Consider the following 27686-nt stretch of genomic DNA (forward strand, 5'->3'; position numbering starts at 1 on the left):
ATGTGGCACCATCATAAGGGAATTTAGAGGGAAGATACTGCAACCACCCGTATTAAATTAGTGAACATGGAAACAAACTACTATACGCCTACAGGGAATTCCAACAGGAGCAACGTAATGCTTTAGTACTGCATCTCCAAACAGCTTATATCTTTACTGATAACCTGGGGGTATGTAATATCTTTACAGGGATTTCCCCATTGTTTTTGGAATCTACTAGTGTTTTGTTTTGAAGCTGTACTTGTGTGACAGAAAGTTAAGATGTAAATTATATTTGTTCACTGAAGAGCACTCCTTGTCCATTCTGCTGTCCCATATCCAAAATATAATTGGATCAGAACTCCATTTTTCATCTAAATGGAAGAGTACCTTTCTGCCTAAGTATTCAGTCCTAGTTTGGGCACGGTTCACATTCTGAACTGAATGTGAAGTAGCCATGATATTCCACAAATATTGGGGTGGGGTGAGAGTGTCAGGGACATCATTAAATGTCAGGATACTGGCAGTGGTAGACCCCACAATACGGCAAACACTGTAGCCGCAGACACTGCAACGGGAAAGTGATACTGAATGGAAAAGAGATGAGTCCTGTCGAGTCAGGCAACAAAACAGGCCATTTTTGATTCCCTCCAATGTCCAGACTCATTTAAGAAAGGGGATACATTGTTTTCCTGATTTTGACAAAGAAATGTATATGATGCCATGTTTTGTTCTGCAATTGGCAGACAAAAACCTAAAAGAGTGTGTGAGGGTGAGAGGTGTACTAGCTCAGATGAACGTTTCCATTCTCCATCTCTCCAAGTAGGCAGGTGTTGGTATGAGAAGCAAATTTATATTTATATTTGGATCTGAATATAATGCACAAGCCCTTTTGAGTGATAATGGATTAGTTTAGGGTTGATGTAATTTATACAGCAGCAGTAGCAGCACCAGTTTCTTTGATGGCTTCTCATATTACTGTATTTTCACAGGGCTGGGAAATGTATTACTTCTAATGCGCACATGTTCTTGCATGTGCATGTGCTAATGGCTTCCTGAAGTGTATTGCAGCACATGTCGTTCTCTCCAGCCTCACGGTTTCACTTTTCAGCCGTATGCTCCCTCTGTCCGACAAACAGCAAGGTTGTTATAATCTGGATGCTGCTGCAGTTGTTTTGAAATCAGCAGAGGACAGATGCTCAGGTGTACATGTGAACATATTGCCATCAGTCAAAGCTCTGTGATCTGTTGACCTGCCAGCTTGCAGTTGTTGGTGGGCACAGCATGATATCTGATGGCTTTTAGTTGATAAGAGATCATTTGGTGAGGAAGACAGCGTTTCAGCTGCTGATAAATCATGCTTTCCTAGATTCTAGCATATGCGCTGAACCAAAACTTCAAATCTAATCCCTGAAACTTCCAGGATCAGGGCAGGGTTTATATATGAATCCCTGTATTTGAACCTATTCATATGATTTTGGTTCTAGGTTGAATCCAACCCCCCACCCCCACCCAAAAAACAACAACTCCTGAGGTGAAATCCTGGCTCTACAGAAGTCAATCGCAAAACTCTGATTGACTACAGAATTTTCTATTGCAGAAAATCTTTCAAATTTATCTTCCCCCTACTCCCAGTCTATCTCCAGCCTTGCCTTCCTAAGCAAAATAATTGATGAGGTAGTAGTAACCAAGCTCCAACAACAAGTATCTGCTGCCCACATCCCAATGCCCACACAAATGGACCATGCTACAGAGATGATACAGAGATCCCACAAGCTGGGACTGGACGATAAGGGATGGCTTACTCGATAATTGCCCTGTTCTTTTCATTCTTTTTGAAGTAGCTGGCATTGGCCACTATTGTAAGACAGGATACTGGGCTAGATGGACCATTGGTCTGACCCAGAATGGCCATTCTTATGTTCTTAGAGATGGCTCCCGTAGTACAGATGTAGCTCACAGGTGTTACAGAATTCCATGGAAAGTCATCTTGCAGTCACTAGTCATCTCATTGCTTTCTACTTGAAAAATGCACTGGATACCATTACAGTTGAATTATTAAATTCCAAGGCTTTTGCTACACTCACATACTGCACTTCTGTAGTTTATTGTGTGTGTGCATATGTTTTGGGGGGAGGGAGGCGGAATGAGATATTTTGTCTCATTTAGATCTTGTGTTGACCTTAAGAGTCAGAAACCAATTCTGATTTTACTTTGATTCAGACTAAAGGCCCCATCTTGCACCTTACTCCAGCAAAACTACTTTTGAAGTAAATGGGAGTTTTGCCTGATTACTGGATCTAGTCCAAAATTTACAAAAGAGCTAGTGTATGGGGGTATTTTTAATATTTTAGTTACATAAACATATTCCAGTTTCTCTTAACAGACTTGTGAAGTCCTGCAATTCTCTCTCTAAAGTGTTCTGTGATTTTTGTATAGAGAAGGTATATAATTAGCCTGGGCCCAATTGGATTTTTATTTTTGTATAATTTTTTGGATGATATAAGTGTTTACTTTTAAGCATTTTTTATTTTTATTTATTTAAATTTTCACAGATACAGTAGATTATGGCAGGGTCAGACAATAATTATTTAATGACAGTAGCCCTTGAGATTCAAAAAGCTAAAGCTTTATAACTGTTAAAACACAAATTGTCAACCTCATATGTCAAATCTACAAAGTAAATATCCCTAAATCAAACTCTAATTAATGAGTCCTCAAGCAGCATTTTTCTTACTTTGCTTATCTGTAAATTTTAATTATGATTGATGGAAATATTTTTTCGTCAGTTTGTGTGTGTACAGTGAAATCGATATTTAGTGATAAAACTCTAATCATTCCAAGTCTATATATCATTTATTGCAATGTCATTGTTTACATTAGTGTCTAATATGCACAAATTTTATTACAGCTCCTCGAGTGACACAGTTGGATGGAAATGCCTGTGAAATCACATGGGAAATGGTCCCACCCATGAAAGGAGACCCTATCAGTTATGTGGTGCAGGTAGTGGTTGGAAGAGAATCTGAATATAAACAGGTAGGATCTTATGTTTAAGGTTTTCATTTCTCATTAATATAACAAACATAAAATCAAAAGCTCTTGATGCTCTGAAATGTTTAGCTGTTTTGCTCACAACTGACACACTGGAAAAAGCTCCTGGCACTGGTTCCAAAACTGACATTTTCAGACTTTGAATTCAGTAATGGAAAGTGGCTGAGAGCAGTGAATAAGAGGGTGGAATCCACACTCTTAATGACTCAGAAAAAAACCCTCACTGTTCAAAACAGTTTATTCTCATGACAAATGCTATGTGCCATTTACCTTAGTAATCTGTTTTATACACTCTGATAAGTGCAATAAACCGATATGTGTGAATGCATCTGATTCCAGAGGAATACTATAAAGAAAAGCTTTGAAGAAACACAGATGAAAGATTTGATAGAAGTGCAGGCTGCAAATTACATCCACAAAAAGGATATATGTCTGAATGATCAGGTGTTTGTGTACAGTCCCCAATGCATTTTCCAAGAACTTTGAATAATGTAGGAAGCGGGAGGGAGATCAGTAACCTTTATTAAATGGACGTATAGCTCGTTGATAGGGTAATAAATGCAACAAACCACAGTTATTTCTGCTTATCTTACTCTTTTTATGTTACAGATAGTTATTGAAGCCAGCTCTACACTTTGCAGGGCTCCAAATACATGGCCACAGATTCTCACTGTGCCCAAATTCCATGGGATGCAGATGAGTGGGGGGTGAAAGCACAACGGAGCTCGTTGCAGTTTTCTGATTCTGGGCCTGATTTTATACCAGCCCCAGCATAGATGAGACCAGTTTCAGGGCTCTAATTTGTGCCAATAGGTTATGGCCCATAAGGGACATTCTTCCAGGCAGAGATTGTCAGAATAGAGCACACTCTCCACATGCCTCCTACGCTGGGGACTGCAAGAGTTTGGTGTAGGAACTGGCTATGCTACCTGTAGGCCTGCTGGGACTCTCCCATTCTGGGGAATCCCCAGATGGGGAGATCTGACTGCTTTCTGGGCCCTTTGTGCTGCCTGATTCTGACCCATGGACAGGGGCGGCTCCAGGCACCAGCGCAGCAAACGCATGCCTGGGGTGGCAAGCCGTGGGGGGCGGTGTGCTGGTCGCCGTGAGGGTGGCAGTCAGATAGCCTTCGGCGGCATGCCTGCGGGAGGTCCGCTGGTCCCGCGGCTTCGGCGGCTATTCGGCGGCGGGTACGCCGAAGGAGCGGGACTGGCAGATCACCCGCAGAAACACCTCCGAATCCGCGTGACCAGCGGACCGCCCACAGGCGTGCCGCCAAAGGCCGCCTGACTGCCGTGCTTGGGGCAGCAAAAAACAAAGAGCCACCCCTGCCCATGGCATTTGGTTACTTAAGGGGGAAAAAACCTGAGATCTGATCAAGTGCGGAGATGCAACAGAAGCCGACAGGTCTTTCCCCATGGAAGTGCTTGTTACTGAGAAGAATTGTTGATGAATGACATAATGATGACTATCAAATACTCCGCTACCATACATAACCGTGTTCCAGGGTACACAATTAAATATCACTTTAGAAATTTCAAAGAGAAATTTTGAGTTTGTTTTGTGAATTGTCTATGTGAATTGTTGGGGGATTTTATTTATTCCATGCTACTTGTTTAGAGAAACAGGTCTTGAAATACAGTTGGTGACTCACAAAGGAAAGGAACATCATTAAGGTTCCAGCTCTCTTAGCACTTGGGTTAAAATTTCAGAATTGTTTAGGCACTAAGCTATTTTGGCCTCAGTAGACGATACAGTCATAAAAATGCCACCGGGCAGTCCACACACTGTTTCTCACCATTGATAGTGGCGTTGGAGTTGCATCTGTGGTAGATATCCCTAGAAACCTCATTGTAGTCAAGGCCGTGAGTCTGCGTGGTTCATAAAACTGAATTACGTGTGGCTGGGGCAGATAGCAAAGATTCTCATTTTCCCTCCCAGACTCTGTGTAGTTATTTTAATATCTCTGGCAAAGGGAATGTTTTTGTTGTTACCCGTTTAGACAGGCTGCTACTTCCCCTCATGCACAGGCAGGAAAGGAGTGGCCAAAGCCTGCCTCCCTCCCCGCCCGCCCCCAACATACTGGCCAGTGCAGCTAAACTAGTGCAGAAGTGGAATTAATCTGTGCCTGGGAAAGGCCTGGAGTAGCTTACTTTCCCCTTTGAGCAACGGAGAAGTAAAACTCTGCTCCAGGTGCAGCCTAACTACACCTTTCCCCTTCCACAGGGAAAAGTGACAAGCTAATCTGCAGAGCCCACAGTGAGGTCCTGATCCTTGATTGTGGCTCCTATTTGTTCACCTTTAAAGAAAAATCCTACAGGTAAAGGTCATAAATTACAGTAATATTCAGGTTTCATATAATAGATAAAGTTATAGTAGAAATCCACTTTTAAGATTTCCTTCAAAACAGACATACACATTATAAAAACAGATTTTTTAACAGTAATAAACAGATTGAAGTTAGTTCAACCAACTAAAGCAAAAACTGTTCCCCTGTGATATATCAGTCAGTAACTGTCAATTGTCAGGAGATCACTCAATTTGCAGCAATATGTGGGCAGCTATTTAAGACTAGGGCTGAACATCTTAATTGGGAAAGCGTGTTACAAGTCCATGGGACAGCATCTCTCTGATTGCTGCCAATTGATTTATTTCAGATGAATGTAGCTAGCTGGTAACTGGAACATCTTTGCTCATTTAACTTTAAGCTAAAGCACTTACTTGTGGTGACAAAAGTAGAGAAAAAGAGTATGTGTGTGAGTTACACAGAAACACCTTTCTCTGGAACAGAACTAACCAACATAAAGGATTGATCTGCAAAACACTTAGATCCTCAATGTTATTTACGTGTCTAACTCCCTTTGATTTCAACCTTGCTACCTATTAACTTCAGTGGGACTGTCCTCACAGTAGAAAGCATTGTGCTCAATAGCATTTGTAAGAGAATCACTTTTCTTGTATAATGAATGGGAGGAATGTTTTAAGATTTGACATGCTTCTCTAACAATGATATTACTGTTAATATAAATGCATGTTATAAAGAAGGCGGTGGGCTCTATATGATACAGGATTCAGTGTTCATTTTGAGTTAGGAGTTTTAAACTGCCCTGATTGGTTTTACAAGTAAGGGTATTTTTTGAAACTTGGGCCAAGGTTTTCAAAATTAGTAGCCTAAAGTTAGGCTCTTAATCCTTATTTAGTTTGCTCAAAATTATTGAGCAGCTGACTCTTTTGAATAGCTGCTGGATGTTCAGCACTTCTGAAAATCAGACCACTAATTTAGGTGCCTAATAATGGGCTTTGGAGCCTATCTTTAGGCACCCAGTTTCTATAATCTATGATAATTTAGATATAGATTTAATAGATATTTCTCTAATAGTTGGGTTTGAGTTCTGTTAGTAAAATAAATAGATATGATCGAAATATAGGTTGAATAAGGAGGTGACAATCTCACATACTCTTGTCTAACCATAACTGTAATTTAACGAAGCATCTCATTGAGTTTCTGCATGTTTGTCAATTCAGTTTGTAAACACAAGTATGTGTCTTTATCATTTACAGTAGTGTCTTGCCTTATGAGATTTCTCACAAGATTTTAGGTCTAACTTATCCATCGTACCACAGGCCATCTTTTCTATTGGGAAATAGTAGTGCATGTTTATAGAATTGGGGGTGATATACCTAGTAACTTATTTTCCCTGATTTGTTTGCTACCAAAGCAAAATTTGCTGCATCTGAGCCTCTCAAGTTAAGGGGATAATGAGATTTTGTTGTAATATTCTTATTTGTAACCCTACAATATATTTTGAGAGAGAGAAAATATATGGTTATAGGTTCATTAGACTGTGTAATAGTCTCTCAAAGAAAGTAAGAAGTCCTATCACTTTGATTTTTTAAAACTGCATTAAAGACGTACTGGATGGAACAGTCCTGCACTGGTAGGTAAATGGTTGAGAGAACCCAATTGATTTTACCAATCTCTAATTTCTGTTGTTACATCTAGGTTTCATATTTATTTAGGTAAAAATGTGAATATCTAATTTGTATTCATGGTACATTTAATTTACATAAAATTTTAATTAACAGAAATGCATTTTTCTTTCTTCATTTCAAATAGCAAGTGAATACACTTAATTGACCCTGGATTACTTTGCACGTCAACAGAAAATGTAACGGCACAATATTCACTAGAGTCTTAGCATCAATACAGCTCACTCCGAGTGTTTTCTTCCTTCCCCATAGCTTTGTGTAATGAGACAGAAAAATAATTTATTTTTATTAGACATTTTTACAGTACAGCTTGCCACCTGACTATTCTCAGTTATCTGTGAAATGGTTTGTTAGGAGACAAGGTTCTCTACAAAACTGTTAAGACTATCTCTGCAGTGGAGTCACTGAGACTGATTAAGAGACTGAATAAAATAATAATAATCCTAAACCTAGTTTCATAAAGAGAAGTCTTTCAGTTCTTTTAGAAGAAATTAAGCCTTTCTTACAGGAATGTTTTCTATATAAGGATTCTAAATCAGATTCTCCTTTTCTGAGCAATTTTTTTGCTAATTAAATATACTTGTCATAATTGTGGGGGAGTAGCAACAACCCCAATGTTAAGGTTACCTTTAGAATTTCCATTATAAAAAATTCTTACAGTTTTCAAGAACCAAGGTACTATCTGATAAAGGTACTATTTTCTGGCCTCATGAAACTCTGTTCAGATCTGACCATTGCCATTTCTCATCAATAGTTGGCAAGCTACAGCTTGCTTTTGGCAGCATGCTAAAACCCCTCAACATTCTGTAGTGTTGCCTGTGCACTGCCCTGGTATCTCACATTAGCATTTCTCACAGGCTCAGAGATCCTACAGATAACTCCCTAATCCACTATACTACCTTCCTCCATTCAGTGAGCACCATCCATTGTGCGCTAAATGAGGCAGGCAGGGGTCATGTAGGAAAAAATAGCGTGTATCATGCATATGAATAAAAGGGCCAAATTAAGGTTAAATGGCCACCCTTAATAGTGGTATTTCCTAACTTCCGGATGCTTGATTTTGCAATGTTAATAAGATTCTCTGTGCATGGTGTATGTATTGTGTATACGTATATGTTATCTGCCTATATTGTATTTTAACACTAAAATACTCTTGACTGGCTTAGTGTTCCCAATGGGAGTCTTTCCTATTTTTCTGTGTTCTCATACCATGCCATCATTATGGCATCTGAGAGACTGTCTTTAAAGTAGCCAGAATCAGGATCTAAATATTAAGTGCAGAGAGACAGTGTGTGTGTGTGTGTGTGTGTGTGTGTGTATCTTTTATAGATACATAAAAGCCTATATAGAACTATTTGAAGTGAATTTGGTGTTTGATTAAAAAATTAACGTTTTAAGAGTATTAAATTGTTTTTCATCTCTCTTCTAAAGAAAAAGTTTAAGCATAAAAAGTGTTGGTGAGAGTTTGGGAAGATTGACAGTTCTGTGCCGCTCCACCACTCACTCTGTATTATTTTAATAAGAATAGAAAATACATAGTATATTCTCTCAAATGCACCTTTGTGTGCTACCACCTAAATAAAATTACCCTGCCTAAAGCTCTCTTTTCAGTGCTGTTGAAAGTCTTTTATATAATGGCATCTAAGTTAATTAAATATAATGTAAATAAAAGTAAAATATTTAAATTGTTACAAGTGGTATAGCTAGTAAATTGCAGGCAAATGTTGTTGTTCTAATCAGAATCATTTGCGATCGACATATTCATTACGCTCCCCTTCATTTCCAGTGCATTGATATGGGTAAATGTTCACTACAAGTATAAAACATGCAATGCACAGGAAACTGGGCTCAGGAGTAGTTCAGCTGTGCAGGAAGATAAAGTGGAGGGCTCCCACTACTTCTTCGTAGGTTTGCCTCATGCATAGAGATTACTCCCTGGGGCAAATCTATGTATGAAAAAAACCCAAAACCTCCAAGCATCTTCAAAAATCTGGAAGCATTCCCAACAGGAGACGGATGTGAAGATGCCATCTGGAGTGATTCAGTCCCTCTGCTGGTGGAAATAAGAAAGCTAAGGAGAGAACCTAACTAGCTAATGTGATGCCTTAGCCTGCTTTCCAATCACCAGGATAGCATTCTGTATTTCTGTTTTCCTTGCGGAGGATCAGAGTAATTAAATATTACCAAGAAAGAAAAAAACAGACATATACACAAAAGAAAATAACTTGATGAGCAGCATAAAATATTTTTTTCTTATTTTAATACATTACTTGATAGGTCCTTCAAAACTGTTCATTTCAGTGGGAGATTCCACAGTAAGGGCATTGCACTGGCTTGGAAGGAGACATTAAAGTATTGGAAATATTGGGTATCATTCACATCTCTCTGTCAGTGTAAAGTGGCTTTAGTAATAATGAGACTCACGCCTAGTATTCACAATAAGCCTCATTCTCACTAAGGCCATGTTGTGCTTCTCATACACTTATATCAGGCGCATTTCAATTTGGCAGCATTAGTGCCCAGTACTTAACAACCTGTTCCTTCATAGGAGAACAGGGGGACTCATTTTATTATATGACCAGGATTGAACTTTCCTGGTAGGGGCTATCGAGGTGGGGAAACAGTTGCCCACAAAACCCTTTGAGTTCAGTCTGATTGCTGCTGATCAGTAGTATCAAATGTCACGGAAGGGTCCAGCAGGATGTGTATGATGTACATAGATTATAAGTCTCATGGGGCAGGGATTTTTTGTTCCATGTTTGTACAGCACCTAGCACAGTGGGGTCCTGCACCATGACTAGGGCTTCTAGGTGCTACTGTAATACAAATAATAACAACAACTTGCTGTGGTGCTAGCTTCAGAGAGGGGTCCAGCAGAAAAGCTCAGCACACTTGTGTTATGTTCCCAAGCTCCCAAACAGCAACTCCTGCTTCTATACAGTGGCGGATTTGCCACTGGGCCGACAGGGCCCATGCCCAGTGGCCCCGTAAAAATGGGCACCCCTGCACCCCGACCCTGCTCGTTGGCAGGAGCGCCGGGTGGTGGGAAAAGCTCCAGCGCCCGACCCTAGCTGCAGCCCCGGGCATATAGGTGTAGTTTGGGAGGGTGCAAGGAGGGCATTTCCCTCCCAAACAAAGGTGAGGCTGGGGGTGAGGGATGAGGGGAGGGGTGTCACGCACCACTCCCCCCTATTTCTGCGAAGGCCCCTCCCCCTGGCATGTTTCAGCTAGTGGGGAGCAGACTGTGCAGTTTTCCCCTGCCTTCTGCTTCCTGGGTCCTAGTGCCCACCTTTTTCCTCTACAACCGTGGGGCGGGGGCAGGGCAAGGGGTCGGTGAGGAGAAGGGGAGAAGGATGGGGAGGAGAAAGGGATACGGGAATGGGCAGGGGGAAGCAGGAGCCCAGCATGTGGCGTTCCCTGGGCAGCAGCAGGGAGGCAATTGCAGCAACACCAGAGCAGTCCTGTCCCTACCACCAGCGGCAGCACAGGTACCACTGTGGGCGGGGGGAGAGAGCCAGTGAACATTGCGGGGCCACAGTGTGGGGGGGGGGGGAAGAATGGGGCTGACCGTGTGTGGAACGGGGCAGGAGAAGGAGCAGAATGGGGTGGGGCCATGGGCAGGGCCACAGGCAGAAAGGGCAGAATAGGGGTAAGACCACAGTCGGAAAGGGTGGGGGGCTCCCCACTTGCTCCAGTCCAGGGCCCCAAGAAACCTTAATCCGCCTCTGCTTCTATATAAAATAAACTTCAATTCAGTGATCCATTTAGCCTGTTCCAGAGAGAGAGGCCCCAGCCCAGAGAACTGTCAAACAAAATGATTTCTTCTCTGCTAAGAGCAGCAAGTCTCAAACTATGGGTTGGGACCCTGTTTTAATGGGGTTGCCAGTGCTGGCGTTAGACTTGCTGAGGCCTAGTGCCAAAGCTGAAGCCCGAGCCCTACCACCTAGGGCTCAAGCCAAAGCCCGATGGCTTCAGCCCTGGTGGCAGGCTCAGGTTACAGGCCCCCTGCCTGGGGCTGAAGCCTTTGGGCTTCAGCTTTGGCCCTCCAGCCCAGGGCAGTGGGGGTCAGGTTTCAGTCCCTCCTCCTGGGGTCGTGTGGTAATTTTTGTTGTCAGAAGGGGATCATGGTGCATTGAAGTTTGAGAACCCCTGATTTAGAGCAGTAAAACCCTGTATTGACCCTGCCCGGTCCTGGAGCTGTAATGAAGATGAACTTCCATTGACATCAGTGGGATATTTGTCTGTGTAATGACTCAAGGGTTGCCGCTGCAGCCAGGTGTGAATGAAGCAGCTGCTGCAGCCATGTGTGAATGGTGTACACAATAATAATTGCCTACCCATTGCTGAGAGAGGATACAAAGCATGCACGTTTTGATAGGCAGCTCATGTATAGCTAGAATCAACACAGGACCCAAAAGATGCTACAGTGATGAGGACCATATGAGTACCTACTCAGATTTTTATTATTATTATTATTTATTATTATTAAATACGTATATTGTGGTGGTACCTAGGATCCCGAAGATTGGAGTTTCATTGTGCTAGGTGCTGTACAACCACATATGAAGGGTCTACAGTAAGTCTTAGGTGCTTACATGGCCCCCATAACCGTAGTGCTTCACAATGTTTAATATATTTATCCTCACAACACCACCCAGTGAGGTAGAGCAGTGCTAGTAGCCCCATTTTACAGATAGGGAATGGAAGCACAAAGAGTGATTTGTGTGAGGTCGCACAGGAAGTGTGTGGCAGAGCAAGGAACTGAACCTCAGTTAGGGGGCTTGCTTCCTCTCTTAGAAGAGTATGAGAGAGAGAGAAATATTAACCAAAACATTTCTTAAATTTATTTTAGTGCAGTTTTTATTTTCCTTTTTCCCACATGCTCTAAGATGTTGATCGTTAAGCTGGTAAACTTGCTTATTAGCATTTGCATTATACACCACAATTTATAATTGCTGGTTCCGTTAGATTTTAACTAAACTTCTTTAACAAGCAGCCTATTTCCTTTTCTTGTTCAACGACCAAAGTTGCCATTTCCCCCTGTTATTGTCCTTACTGGGCCAGATCCTCAGCGGATGCCAATCAGCATAGCTTCATTGAACTCACCTACCACTGAAATCATTGGATCCATGCCAGTTTACATGAGCTGAGGACTGACCTGCTGTCTCTAATGAAAGAGAGTTGTAGCTATTTGTCTTCATCACTCTTGGTCAGCGCTGAGTTTCAAACTGTTTTTAATCCTTCTTTAAAATCACTCTTGTCTCACTTCTGAGTCTCTGGTCTGATTCTAAGAAGTGTCATCATTTAGTCAGCTTAATTGAACTTTCTTGGTCATCTATATTTATTACCCCGTAATGAAGATCTAAATCTTTCTCTAGGTGAGATTTAACTGTATTTAGCTTCCCAGTTACCTTAGGTTGTAACATCCTTACAGGAAAATAGGTAACATCATCAATTTACCCAACTAACTTTTTGAACAATATGAGGATTGTTTGTACATATCCCCGCCCTAACATTATTTAAATGTAAGCTTCCTATTTAAGTAGATTTCTTTATTTGGGTTTTTCTAGGTTTTCATTTTGTTTTAGGAGTGCTTGTTGTGACAGCAGGAGAGTTAATTTATGGCAAGGGCGGCTAGAGACCTGGGAGGGGCATTGTTTATGTTTCTTAAAATGGAAATAAATAAAATGGCAGTCCTGATGGCATACATTATTCAAAGAGGTTTAGTAAGTATTAGTATATTAAAAATTGTGAGATGCTCAGATACTACGTTAAGGGGGACAAGGGATGTAAGTACACCTCTACCCCGATATAACGCTGTCCTCGGGAGCCAAAAAATCTTACCGCATTATAGGTGAAACCGCATTATATCGAACTTGCTTTGATCAGCCGGAGTATGCAGCCCCCTTTGCCCCCCGGAGCGCTGCTTTACCACGTTATATCCGAATTCATGTTATGTCGGGTCGCATTATATCGGAGTAGAGGTGTATCTAAGATCGATAAATGGATAGATACATTCTAAGGGTGGGATTTCCTAAGCAAGTTAACCTCCTTCAACTACTCATTTAAGCTTCGTTTCCTCTTCAGATTTCTATTTCTTTTTCTTTGTTTGACAGCTTGTATTTGTGTGTAGGTTGAAGCACTAACTACCCAAATCATATGGCATGGAGAGGTAAGCAGGCAGTTACTTTGGCCCACCTGCCATTAGTAACAGGATGGTTATCTGACCATATGGTAGCAATGACTAGTTAATATAAGAAGGGAAGACACCTAAAAAGAGTGACATGCACTTGCATATAGGAATTTCAGTCATCAGGTTATTTCTACAGACAGTTACGTTTGCACGTGTTGGCATCTTCTGTTGCATAGCACATTGGCCCTAATGGCTAAGTTCTTTTTTGGGCGTGGGAAGACAAGGAAAGATCACCAGTATGACAAGAGAAGACAGATGTGGTGAATCATGGAGATTTATGGTAAGAAAATATGTTATATAGTGCTAGAATTTAAGACAGTTTTACGTGTGTTAAGGATTATATTCTACCTATTGCTTTGATGCCAAACTCTCCATGAATGTTGAACACATGAAATAGGGGGAGAATATGAGTCTTAGTTTACATGTTTTATTTTTTATTTATCTTTTGGAGCCAAGTAGTATTGCTCTTCAAAATGAACCTCATCAATAGTGTATATGGAGTGATTGTAGCTGGCTTAGAGACATTAAAAATCCATCACACGTCTTAACCCAGGCCTTCACAAGTAATGAAATACTGATTTCCTGGCTGAGGTGTAAAATGCATGGGAGAACATGATGATTGGTCCATTATTGAGAGCTTGAATGTCTCTTTCAATTTAAGCTTTATAAAGGCACCCAGCTTAACAGAAAAGAAGGCACAGAGTTATCTGGGTGTTCAGTTGCTATTCATTTGAGCTATTCCTTTTATTTGGATGTGCAATGTTGTATTTCGTTTTCTAGATCTACATATAAGAAATTTTCTGTCAGCTCAGTTTTAATTTCTCTTTTGTTTCCCATTTATAAACCAGAACTCTCCCATTCAAGTGAATGGAGCCTCTCTTCAGTCTTCCATTCCTGCTGTGGGAAAATTAAAAACTGATTAAACAGCAAAATGCAAGAGAAGATCTTCAACCCCTGAAGAGATGGAGGCAGTCTAGTTTTTGCACAGGAGGCTTTTGTGGCATGCAACACATTGTTTTGCGTTTCAGTGTTCAATAAAATACCAACCTTAAGAATCCTTTGCTACATAAATTGTTGTCAATGGTTATGTGTTTGCAGGATTAACATTAACTCCATTTCACTTTTTCCACTTAAATCTCAACATGCACTCCCAGTTATTTATTCAGATTCATATTTTCTCCCACTTACTCTGATTCATACTCACTGAATCATAAATTCTCTAAATGTTATTACCATTAATAGGTTAAGTTTTGGATACATTAAACATTGGATAAAATGCAACCAAGAGGAACTTTACATAAGAATGGCCGTATTGTGTAAGACCAATGATCCATCTAGCCCAGCATCTATCTTCCTACAGTGGCTAGTGCCAGATGCTTCAGAAGGAATGAACAAAACAGCCACCCCATGTTGTCCAATCCCAGCTTCTGGCAGTGGGAGGTTTAGAGACACCTGGAGCATGGGGTTGCGTCCCTGGAGCATCTTGGTTAATGGCTATTGATGGACCTATCCTCTGTGAACATATTTAATTCTTTTTTTTAACCCAGTTATACTTTCGGTATTTGCAACATCCCCTGGCAATGAGTTCCATAGGTTGACTGTGTGATGTATGAAAAAATACTTCCTTATGTTTGTTTTAACCCCTATTAATTTCATTGGGTGACCTCTGGTCTTGTATTATGTGAAGGAATAAGTAAAACTTTTTCTCCACACCATTCATATCATTCTATCATATCTCCCCTTAGTCGTGTCTTTTCTAAGATGACCAGTCCAAATCTTTTTTAATCTCTCCTCATATAGAAGCTGTTCCATACCTTAATCATTTTTTGTTGCCCTTATCTGTACTCTTTCCAATTCTAATATATCTTTTTTGAGATGGGGCAACCAGAACTGCACACAGTCATAAAGGCACCATGGATTTATTTAGTGGCATTATGATATTTTCTGTCTTATTATCTATCCCTTTCCTACTGGTTCCTAACATTCTGTTAGCTTTTTTGACTGCCACTGCACGCTGAGCAGATGTTTGCAAAGAACTCTCCACAATGACTCCAAGATCTCTTTCATGAGTGGGAACACCTAATTTAGACCATCATTTTATATGTATAGTTGGGATTATATTTTCCAGTGTGCATTACTTTGCACTTATCAGCGTTGAATTTCATCTGCCATTTTGTTGCTGAGCAAACCAGTTTTTGTGAGAAACTCTTTATCAGTCAGCTTTGGATTTAACTATTTTGAGTAATTTACCTCATTGTTTATCCCCTTTTCCAGAACATTAATGAATATGTTGAACAGCCGAGGTCCTGGTACCTGCTAGTTATCTCTTTCCATTGTGAAAACTGAACATTTATTCCTACCCTTCGTTTACTATCTTTTAACCTGTTACTCATCCATGAGAAGGACCTTCCATCTTATCCCATGACTGCTTGCTTTTGCTTTCGTGTGGGATCTTTCTGAACTTCCAAGTATAGTATATCAACTATAGTAATCCACATGCTTTGTATACTTTGTTTTCCCACTCTCAGGATGTCATACATATTTCAAGAAACAATTTTCTTTCTGGCCCTTTGTTTCTTTTTTGGAGATTGTCAGATTTTATTTCTGACCATGACTCATACTGTAGGTAATCTTGGAAGAGTGATTTGTCATCTGTAAAAAAACAATGTATTTTGCTCACATATGCTAGTGTTTGGTGACTATCGTTAAAGAGGAAATGAATCTCTCTGTCGAAAAGTAACTGTTAGCTTTGAACAATCCATAAACTCCCAACACTTTGTGTATGCTGTTCTAATAAACATCTTATCCTTTTTATATATATATATAAAAGGCTAGGGCCATTTATGGACTACTGCTACTACTGTAAAATTGTAAAATTATAGGCCATAGTTCTTAAGGGAAATATGAAGAAAGCAATTGAAAAATAAGTTGCATCGAAACAAAACTTGTAACTAGTTTCAGATTATTCTAAAATTGCCTTCCAATAACATGATTTTGCAGGTTTTCTCCATTTGTTGGCCAAATATTGCCCTCAGACCTGTGAGTGGAATGCATCATATGGCAGAATTTGGCCCCAAGTCTGTATTTATATTGTTATGCTGATAAAGCATAACTTTAATGTTGTTTATATTATTTACTGAACCACCAAAATGTTCAGAAAGTTTTGCCTCCTGAGATGGACTAATTGCTTGAAGTCTTTCCTGCCTGTGTTTTTGTCTTTCTCTGTGTGTTCACTGTATGTTCACAAGTACTGAATATGGAGAATTGCCATATTTGACCATCTATTATACAATCCTCTCTGCTCCACATTCTGGCTTCTTTGACTGCTTGTGACATACTAAGATCTTTCCCTAAAATTAGTTTGGATGTTTCCTGAAAGGACTCAGATTTAATGGTTTGCTTTAAAGGTCTGATGCCAAATCTTTGCAGAACCAAAACTCTCCAGCACTTCATTGGAACTTGTAGCTATGTATGTAATGCAGGATCAGGCAGTTGGTTTCATAAAATGCCTATACCACTATTTAGATTATGAAGTAGTAAATTGAGTATTTAAAATCTAAATCTCTCACAAATGATGTTCTGTCAAGGATGGCATAATGCTATTTATGAATGGTGTTGATAAGAAAAAAAATCTTTGGCACATGACTGTCCATTGATTTTTAAATTTGATTGTGAATTTTAATTTGTTTTGCAGGTATACAAGGGAGATGAGACAACATTCCAAATCTCAGGCCTTCAGACCAACACAGACTACCGATTCCGTGTCTGCGTATGTCGCCGATGCTTGGATACCTCACAGGAACTTAGTGGACCTTTCAGCCCGTCTGTTGCCTTTATGCTCCAACGAAGGGAGATCATGCTTACAGGGGAATTGGGACGCATAGATGATCCTAAGATAAAGAGCATGATGCCTACTGATGAACAGTTTGCAGCCCTCATTGTTATCGGCTTTGCAACTTTGTCAATTTTATTTGCCTTTATATTACAATACTTCTTTATGAAGTAGAGAATCCAGTGAAAGTTTGAGGTATAAATTTAACTAATGCTACGCATTATAATCCACACATTTATTCAGATATTCCTTGAAATCTTTTTGTTCTACCATACATTTTATATACTTCTCTTATTTTTATAGTTCTAGCTAGGAAAAAGATAAATCCGTGTTTTGGTGCACCTTTTTGAAATTCAAAACTAGGAAGAGGTCAAACTGGAGAAATAAGCAACCCAGATACCAAAAGCAAGATTTTTTTCCTTCAAAGTTTCGGAATTGCAATCAATTTGCCTTTATGTTTTTTGTTTGGTTGGTTTGGTTTTGATTTTTTTTTTCCCCACTGAAGTCCTTATAGTCTTTCATATATGTTACAATTTAGTAAATTATAATCCTCAGTCACTTATTTTGTCTCTTCTGTATCTGTAAACATTAATCACAAGTGTGTATAGTAATAAGTCTAGAATGCAGTGTTAGTCAACAGTACCAGTCTTTCACCGACCAGTATTACCAATGTTACCTATGATTTATTCACTACAATACATTTGTCCCAGTTTTTTTCAAGATAAAATGTACACTCAATTATTTTAACTGCTTAGTGCATTTAAATCAAAACAATGTACTGCCATCTAAAACTTTTTTAATTATCTGTTATTTCTATGGTTACAACACTATGAACTGCCTGTATAAGAAATCAGATAATCAAACTGCATATAAATTATGAAGCATTATAGATTTTTTTTAAGCATTTTGATTCGTAGCAGTAACTTTAAGTAAGAGGGCATTGTGCAATAGTTAGTTATTCCCATGTTCAGCTGTTGGAAAGCTGCTTTACCTTTGTTTGTTGTTTTGTGTGTATATATAACTACTTTTAATCAATAGATTTATTATATTCTATTTTGTTCAGCCTGATTTATAAGATTAGAGCTGGTGACAGCTTACTCCCTCTACTGATTATGTAAGATTTACACTCAATGTAAACAACTTTATAGTCAATCAGTCGCATTTGGAGGAAGATCCATTTTATAGACCTGTCTTGGGGCGTATCAAAAATGAGGTCAGTTAATTTAAGTACCTTCAATTGATGCCTACATTATTCTTATCACAGAGTCAATCAAAATATTTGATACGTTGCAAAAGCCAGAGTAGTTATCCGAATGTATCATTTCTCTTCTTACAGCAGTGGCCCACACATACGTGTGTTAATCCATCAAAATACTAGATTTTTAACTCCCGAATCATTGGATTATTTATATTGAAGTCAACAACGTGTGAGTACCTCAGGGACAGTAACAAGCTGGAGGTGCAAATCAATTCCAAAAGGGTGCAACAGATACACAATGTATATCCCTTCCTCTTGTTTTTGTATATTTTTGCTACTTGGTTTTGCTTTTGTCATAGCTGTTTTGTGCTCTCTCTACGTTGTCTAAGATGCAGTGTCCTATATTAGCATAATATTCCCTTAACCAAAGTAATGGGGAAGCCAACATTATTTTTGTTTTAGGTTTATTTATACAATATACTGCATCCAGTACTTTAAATGCCAATTACAGTGCAATCTTTTATTTATTGTAAAAAAAATAAAATAAAGAAGTGTACTTATGTACTAATTTTTTTTTTCCCTTGTAGCATGTTACGTTTTGTCTGTTTTATACTGTTGTACTTTAGGTCAACTTTTTACCTGGCAGCATTCCTAGTATTATTAACCTTCTTACATTTTCATGTGTTTTTAAAGATGGGAGCATCTAGTGCATTAAATGCCAAAAAACAAAAAGGTTATCAGTGATTGAAACGTTTACATGTATCCAAAAAACATAATCATCTCTTGAAAGAAAGTGCTAAGATTAATGAATTATTCCATGTGCCTCTCTAGATGTAGCAAATATTACAAATGTTCTGTATTTTGTTATTGACTATAATTAGTTTAATTTAGCCTTGCAAACGGATGGCATTGAGCTAAATATAAGTTTTTGTTTTTGCCAAAGTCATGGCTTGTCAAATTTATTTACATTTTATTTAAATTTATTTGTGATATGAAACTTTGTGATCTTGCATCTATTTTGTGAGCAAAGCATACACAGCTGTCTTCAATGGGGGGGGAAGATATATTTTTTAAAACGGTGAAAAATCATCTGTAGTTTGAAAACCCACAGATTTGAATAGATTCCCTTTTTGAATTTTTGGAATACTGTTTTCGCAGTGCTGCTACAAAATCTAAGCCTGGTGTGTTTTTTTTAAAAATACTGTAATAAATAAAACTTGCTTTAGATAATTTGTTCTCTTCTGCAAGTTTGAAAGTATGGAGCAGTTTTAAAAGCAGTGAGCAAAGGTGTGGAGAACAAAAATCTGTAACACTTTAAGCCTTTCTAATTCATTTAGTATCCATTATAATCACACTAATCAAAGAGCCCAATCCAACTCCTATTGAAGTTAATGGAAAAAGTCTTCTATGCAAGTTGGATCAGGCCCATATTACGTTAATTTGACATCAGTATTTACTTTGTATATACTGCCATTATAATTCATTATAATCCCAGTAATACCATTATAATCCATTTTAATGTAACCATAAAGTGTTACAGATTTTAAACCATTCCCGTTTCTAATTCCATTATCAATGATTACAACAATTTACTGATGCTTTGTAGTTCCCTGTACGTCTTTATATCCTTTCCCTGGCCCAATAAATATCAGTTATGTGAACCAAACCCAAAAACCCTGTGCGCTCCAAGAAATTGTAAAAATAAATTAAAATTAAAAAAGGAAAAAATAAGTATTTAAAATATATTAAAAATGGAAAGAAACATTTTTATATTATCTGCCTTTTTCTTTATGAACTTGAAATGTTGTAGTTTTCTAATCCTGTTCTGTTGGCTACAGTAGTTCAGTATTCAATGTCACAATTGAAAAGTGCCCTAAATGAATGTGTATGACCATTATCCTTGCACAATTCTTTAAATTGAAAAAAAAAAATAAAAATGTTTTTACCTCACTACGGGAACATACATTCCAAGCTTTTCAACTTTAAGAGAAAAATAATCATGTTTTCTTGTATTGTAAATTTTAGACTATTTCATATGCATTGTATTAAAACTGCCATATCTATTTTAATGTATAGATTTTGCAGATACTACGCTATGTATGTAAGACTTAACTGTATCTGTAGTGTATATGTAATATATTTATGCCCAATAAATGTTTTAATTCTTTCTGATATTAACCATGGTTATTTTTAACTGAGTACTTTGTCCTTTACATCCTTATAGGTATTAGTCTGTATCCTGCCTGTGGAGTTACAGCAGCCTAAAACTGGAGAAATAGCTATGAATCAAGCCCATTATGTTGCTAAGTTGGAATCTTAAAGATTTTTAAAGGGTTTATGTTTCCTTTTCCTGTTCAGCGTGATTATCTGCCTGTCTTTGTCATTATATTGGGACCATCTTTTCAGACTATAAAGAGAATGCTTTGTAAGTGCTTGTCAAAGTCCATTAATTTTCTATAGCTTTCCTAATGGATGTTGTAGTCCCACAAGGTCACTAAATATTGCCTTGAAAATTAAGCCTCACTAAACTAGGGATGAGCAAACTGGCCAAACTCCTGGTGTTTGGTGGTGGTTGTTTTTTTAACCAAAGTTCCATCCCCTTTTCTATCCCAGATACTGCTCTTCCCAACAGAAGAGTTGCACCTTCCTGAATGAGCAGTCTACTGGGACATTACCCTATCTGCTGAAATGGTCTGGTCACTGGATAAAATAATCACTGACTGCTGTAGCCTCTTTACCCAGCCACACAGCCTCTTGTGTGGCTGGGTAAATAGAAGGGACGCCTCCACCAGAGCATGGCTTAGGTCTTGCACACCTACGGGACTCAATGTCATCTCCTTCTCTTTTTTAAGGCTGATCGGAGGCACATTGCAGGTTCCTAGTCCATCCACTTCCAAGTAGGGTTACATTCTGCATCACAAGTCTTGTGGCCACTAGGACCCCAATCCAAAACCCATTGACCTGAATAGAAAGACTCCATTGACATGAGCTGGCTTTGGTTAAGACCCTAATTGAATGGCTTTGCCAGGGATCCCAGATTTGCTTGACATGACCCTAAATAGGGATTTTGATGCAATACACTCACAACATAAAGACATAATGGGGGGCACAAGATTTGGCTGCAGTGATCAAACCTGACCAGACAGCGTGGTTATGCCAATACAGCCTGGGCTACCATTGCAATCACAAGATAACATCCCTATGGTACCCATGTGGATGGTGAGGAAGCTTCAGTTAATTGTTTCTGAGGAGATCTTTCTATGACTTGTCATCTTCCACGGTTCACTAATATAATTTGGTATAGACAGCCTTCTCAGCCCAGCAAAACTCATGCCCATGTCCCCCGAGCCCTAATTTGAGGAGCTAACAAATGCAAAGGTGAATCTCCACTTTTTTTTTTTCTTCAAATGTATGTTCCAGCCCCTTTCCTTGTGAAAAGTTATGAAAATGTAATGGGTGCAAACTGATCACTAAGGTGGGAGCGTAAACATAGAGCTCATAAAAATGTTCCTAGTGAAAAATGGGGTTTTGTCAAAAACAATATGCTTTTGCAGGAAAATGTTCTATTTTGTTAAATTCTTCTATGAGAGTTTTGAAACAACATGAAAATTTGTTTCATTCTGAAATTTTTGCTTTTGAAAAATGAAAAAAGTTTGAAATCTTAAAATTTCATATTTCCCCCTTCTCTGCCTTTTTTCCTTTCTTTTTTGCCTCTGGCTGCAATAAAATGAATAATATCCAATGGCAGTTGGATTTTTTCACTTTTTCCTCTTTCTTTTCTTTTTTCCACTCTAATTTTTTCAAAATTTCTCCATCTTTGGAAAAGTTACAGAATGGCAAAAGGAAAAATGTCACTCTAACTTTTCAAAGTTTTCTTCAACTTTTAAAGTTGCAAAGCTGGCAAAGTTTAGAACAGTCAGAGAGTGGGGAAAGAAAAGGAAAGGAAACGGGAAAAATGGGGACAGAGGGATACCCTAAACATTATCCATTTCCACTGCATTTAGCAGCAAACTCCCTACCAGCTGTCTGGCCGCACTGAGCCACTTCCACTGTCCTTCAGCCAGCGTGTTCTGTGATCTCTGGTCACAAGGAGAGGAAGCTACTTTTGTGAGAGTCACTCTAGTAGACTGAGTGAGGGGGAAGGGTAGACGACAAAAAAAAAGTAAAATTTAGAAATTTGGAAAACATTTTCAAGAACCAAATTGAAATGAAAATTTCAATCTGAATCTCTGAAAATTTCATTTTTTGTAATCCTGAAAAATTTAACACATTTCAAATATAGATTTTCCATTCACAATTTTTCAGAGAAAAAAATAGATTTTTCAACCAATTCCCACTTGCCTGTGTACACAAGTTATTGACAGTTTCCACACAGCCACCCAGGGACTGGCCTTTGGGATCCAGAAAAATATAGTCTTAAATAACTTGATTTTTGACAGGATGTAAAACGAGTTGTAGTGTTGTAGTGGAAGCTACTACTGTGGGCACTAAGTCTGCTACAAACTCCTTACCAGCTGTCTGGCCGCACTGAGCCACTTCCCCTGTCCTTCAGCCAGCGTGTTCTGTGATCTCTGGTCACAAGGAGAGGAAGCTACTTTTGTGAGAGTCACTCTAGTAGACTGAGTGAGGGACCATTCCCAGCTCTGACACCATCTCCCTTTTTGGCCATGGTCAAGTCACATAGGAGAAACATTTAAAACGTGGGCGCCCAGAACTAGGCATCTCATTCAAAGGCATGGATTTAGGTACTTAACTTTATACAACGCACATTTGAAAATGTAGGCCCTAACCATTCTATGACTTTTTCCTTCGGTGCAGTGAGGATAATCACATATAACAATTCAGAGGGCTGTGGCAAAATCAGGAAGTTGTTGTTTGTAAAGTGCCATGTCAGTCCTAGAATACACCAGAAAACACACACATCCCTCCTACCTGCCCCAAGTATTCAGCCTACAAAGGGAGAAAGACAAATTAATAAACACACCCGATTCTTAAAGTTGAGCCAATGTTTCAGCATCAGTGATGCTACTACATAAACAAAGAAGTAAACAAAAGAACATTGGCTTGTGTGCCATAAGAAAACAGTCATTACCATACTTGTTCAGACCAGTGACTCGATATAGTTCAGCAGTTTGTCTGACATTGGCCAGTACCAAATGCTTCAGCGTAAATGCAAGAAACCCAATGGTAGGTAGTTATGGAATAAGTTGCCCACAAAGATAGTTTCTTCCTACCTTCCAGGAGTTAAGGCTGGTTTATTCTCTGATACATAGGCTTCATATCCCTTCCAAATTCTGGCCAATTCTAATATAGATAACAAAAACATCCAGAGTCCAGTCCTTGTTTGAATCCTGCTAAACTCTTGGCATCAATAATATCATGTGGCAATGAATTCCATTGGTCATTATGTTTTAAAGTAAAACAGTGCAGACCACCAATGGTGAAAAGTTGGTAAGAAATAAATTTTAAAATCAAATGTCTAATCATTTATTTAAAACTTTTACATTACTTTAACACTCTTCTGATTCTCTTAAGAATGGGCGATATATTTTAGTAAGCTAAAAATCCTATTATGATTTGTTATTTTAAAACAAAACATTTTAAATAGAGGGAGAAGATTCAGCTAATATTTCAGTAAATGTAAACAATTTCTTTATTTGTCATAAATAATTCCTTGTAAATATTATGTTACTGTGCTTTGTCTTGATATAATTTTGGTCATCTTTTTACAGTCCAGTGAAGATATAAAGCACTAAGTAAATACTAAGTTTTATTGCTATTTATTTTGTAGATTAGTGCAATTTACATTTTGCATGCACCTTCTTCAACAAAAAGTAACTATTTTCATTTGGCCTCTCAACATTTGCTCATTAGACTGCACTTAAAAAACTGTATGTATCTACTCACATCCTTTAAAAATACCTATAGAATAATAATCTTCACTGTATTTTCTAGGAATGAAAATGATGAAACATTCTCCTCTGTAAACACACACACACCAGTTTATTATCACGAGAGAGAGCAGAGATGATGGAAAGCATCTAAGGCTATTGTCTCCAATCAGCCCACTGGGTAAAATAGGATTTATGGATACCACTTGCTGGCTTCCCCGTTGGTAATATGGTATAGTATAATGTGTTACTCTGCTAATGGTGTCTGTAGGCCCCTCTCACCCAAGTCTGAGAGTAGAGAGCTTGTGCGATAAGTAGAGGTAGATGCCAGAGTTCGATTTTACTTCAGGAAATGCAAACCACACTGTAATCATTCTTACATTGTGCCATGTAAAGCAACTCTCCAGCTCTTCTTTGAGTGATGGTCCCTATTGTATACCCCGAGGGTTAAATGCTGGTGCCATGAGTCTGGAGCTGGAGCTTTTGAAAGTAGTAGTGTCCACATGGTCCTTGCTCTGCCACATGGTTTTGTCCAAGGTGATAAAGGGCAGGGCGGACCAACCGCAACCTCAGTTCCTTCTCAGCACAGCATGATCCGAGTTGGAGCCTCTTCTGTTCTCTCGTCTCTTGTGATGCACTTCTATATACTGAGAAAATAGACTTTCTTTTATTTCTGTACATAGTTAATATTTTTGTTGTTTTTTTGTCATAGTTTTAGTGTTAGTAGTAGTTTTTAGGATTTTAAGGACTTTGGGATGCCATTTCACCAGTCACCCCTCTTGCCCCCCAGCAACTTTCCTGGGTGCTAAATTATGCGGAAGATTCCAGGGTTCAAATTCTGCACTTTCTGCCCTCACTTGTTCTCAGTCAGCAACGAGCACCATCACTACCTTTACTGCTTGTCCCATGTCACATCCAATGCAGTATCTGCCTCCCCTTCCTTGTCCATACCCAGGAAAGCCGGGCTGTCCACCTCAAGAAACACCTCATGGAGGTCGCGAAGAGGCCATAGACAGATCCAGGCCAGAGAACCCTATCAGCCTGAGCAATTTAGGAGTTCAGCTCCTACCACAGAGACCCAGTCCTGTTCTGCTGGTACCATTCCTATGGACCCTGCATCCGGGCCTAGCCGTGAGGCAAGGAAGCACGCACATAAGCATGGCAATAAGTCTTCCTCCAGGCCCAAGAAGGATACTGCTCCAACCACAGGTTCTGGCCATGGAGAAGCGGCACATTCCAAGGTGCTCAAGCATGACAAGAAGCCGCACAGACCGTCGGATCTGTCGGTTCCATCCACCAAGCCTCATACTCAGGGCCGGCTCCAGGGTTTTTGTCGCCCCAAGCGGCGGGGCGGGGGGGAAGCCGCGATCGCGATCGGCGGCACTTCAGCGGCAGGTCCTTCCCTCTGAGAGGGACCGAGGGACCCGCTGCTGAATTGCCACCGAAGAGCCGGACATGCCGCCCCTTCCCCTTGGCCGCTCCAAGCACCTGCTTGCTGCGCTGGTGCCTGGAGCCAGCCCTGCTCATACTCCTTCCAGGTCGGCACCGCCATGGTCAAGGGAGTTGCCGGTTCCAAGACACACCTCCGTTCCGGCTCCAGTTGCTAGTGAGGAGCGCAATCTGCTGATGCCGGGGAGACTCGGGTCAGCCCCCAAGCCTCATGAACTGTTTACCTGACCTGAGGAGCGGTCTCCACACCCTCATGTAACGTCGCCTCCTTGGAGGGTGCATTCCCCCATGCTAGACCTGCCTCCTTCAGGCCATGTTCCCACCCGCTCCCCTAAGGCTCCTGCAGTTCCACTGGCACCACCATTTGAACTGGACTCTAATTTATCAGGATCGGAGGATTCAGACAGGGCTCAGGGTCTGCCCCTCCCATACCACCAGTGTGACTACCCCCAAGGGCCCCGCCAGCTCAATGGCAATATCCTCTGTAACTTTAGCGCCCTTGTGGCCAAGATGGAGCCTACTCTGCAGGCAGCTCTGGCCAAGAGAAGGCGCGTGCAGGAATGCAGCAAGGAAAGTTCCTTCCACCCCAGGGGCACCTGTTCCAAACCCACAAGAGAGAACACACACACACACACACACACACACAGACAGGAAAAGTATAATTAATATCGGAAAGGGAAATATTTATTTACAGAGGGATGAAAGGAGAAAAACAACAGGAGGATATATAGGGAGAGCGATAAAACAGGGATGCATTCAACACAAGGCCCCACGGGCCCAGAGGTATCAGTCTGAAAGGACAGCCACCAAGCAATGTGTCTGCACACAGAGTTCAGGAGTCCTGGGCAAAGTTCCAGTCCAGTGGTGCGTCTTGGGTGCTCCTGGTCATCTTTGGCGGCCGTAAACTTTCCCCAACAAACCCCTCCAGTGCCCTCTTCTGCCGCTCTATGCAAAGCTACACAGAGCCACAACCTCTCCACTTAACTAGCTGACAGCCTCTCTCCTTATTCCCAATGCAAAGTCACAAGCCCCAGTAGTCACAGCCCCATGCAGCTCTGGGCAGCAGTGATACTGGGTCCAGCTCTGGTTTGTCCTTCTCAGGCGATTCCTCCCTGGCACAGTGCTCCTCCTGGCTCCTGTCCTGGGGTGTCCCCAATCAGCTGCTCTATCCCTCCCAGGCTTCAGGCAGGTTCTTGGCTGCTTCACTCTGTGAGGGCCTGCTTACTGCAGCCCTTCTGTCTGGCGGTCCAGACAGACAGACACACACACTCGCTCTCCCCTCTGTCTCTGCTCCCTCTCCCCCCAACAGCACTTGCTCCTTCTGGAACAATCAGCACTTCCCCCCTCAGGAAAAAGATTTAAAGGGGCCATGCTCTCTAAACCCCAAAGGGGTTACACCTCTCTTTATACAGCACAAAGGTCTTTGATACCCTACTCTATGGGGCCCTCCTCAGCAGCCAACGGAACCACTGGGATGGCCGTACTGGAGATTGTGGATGCAGTATCCACTGTCAGAACCTTTGCACTCTGCTCGTAAAGAGTCTCCCATCTCCCCCCAGATGACTACCAACAATTCCAGGAACTGCTTCGTAGGGTGGATGGTGGCCTCAACATCCCATTGGAGGAAATGTAAGATAAGCAACACAACTATTTGTATCTTGCACACCTCAGTACCAGCCCGAGTGACCCTACCAATCAATTATGGGTCATCCTTCAACCAGCCCAGACTATCAGACACATTCCAGCCACCTGCATACCCACCCCCCAAAGGGGTAGAGAAGAGGTACTATGTGCCTCTAAAGGGGTCTGAGTTTCTCTTGTCACACTCTCCACCCAACTCCCTCATCATCCAGGCAGCAATGGAACGGGCCCATGACAGCACCCATGTTCCATCCTGGCGGATAAGGAGGGCAAACACCTGAACCTGCTGGGCCACAAGGTCTTTTCCTCTGCCAGTCTCCAGTTTCGTATTTCCAATTATTTGGCTCTGTTCATAAAATACAACTTCCTTACCTATAGCAAGTTACTGGATTTCACAAACAAATTGCCCCAGCAGGATCAAGACTATCCTAGAGGAAGGGAAGCTGATTGTGAGGACAA

At 40.4% G+C, this 27686-nt stretch overlaps 1 protein-coding gene across 1 annotated transcript in view; it reads left to right on the plus strand.

The window, feature by feature from the left end:
• The window catches only part of FNDC3B (fibronectin type III domain containing 3B), a 390987-nt gene extending 370574 nt beyond the window's left edge, over positions 1-20413 (plus strand). Inside the window, exons 25-26 of the mRNA XM_026650044.2 lie at positions 2891-3018; positions 16911-20413. Coding sequence (XP_026505829.1) covers positions 2891-3018; positions 16911-17222 — 440 coding nt within the window. The 3' untranslated portion in view covers positions 17223-20413. The remainder of the gene's footprint in view (positions 1-2890; positions 3019-16910) is intronic.
• Positions 20414-27686: the final 7273 nt, after the last annotated feature.

Source organism: Terrapene carolina, unplaced genomic scaffold (genome assembly GCF_002925995.2).
Source record: "Terrapene carolina triunguis isolate 2854851 unplaced genomic scaffold, T_m_triunguis-2.0 Scaffold88, whole genome shotgun sequence".
NCBI lineage: Eukaryota > Metazoa > Chordata > Testudines > Emydidae > Terrapene > Terrapene triunguis.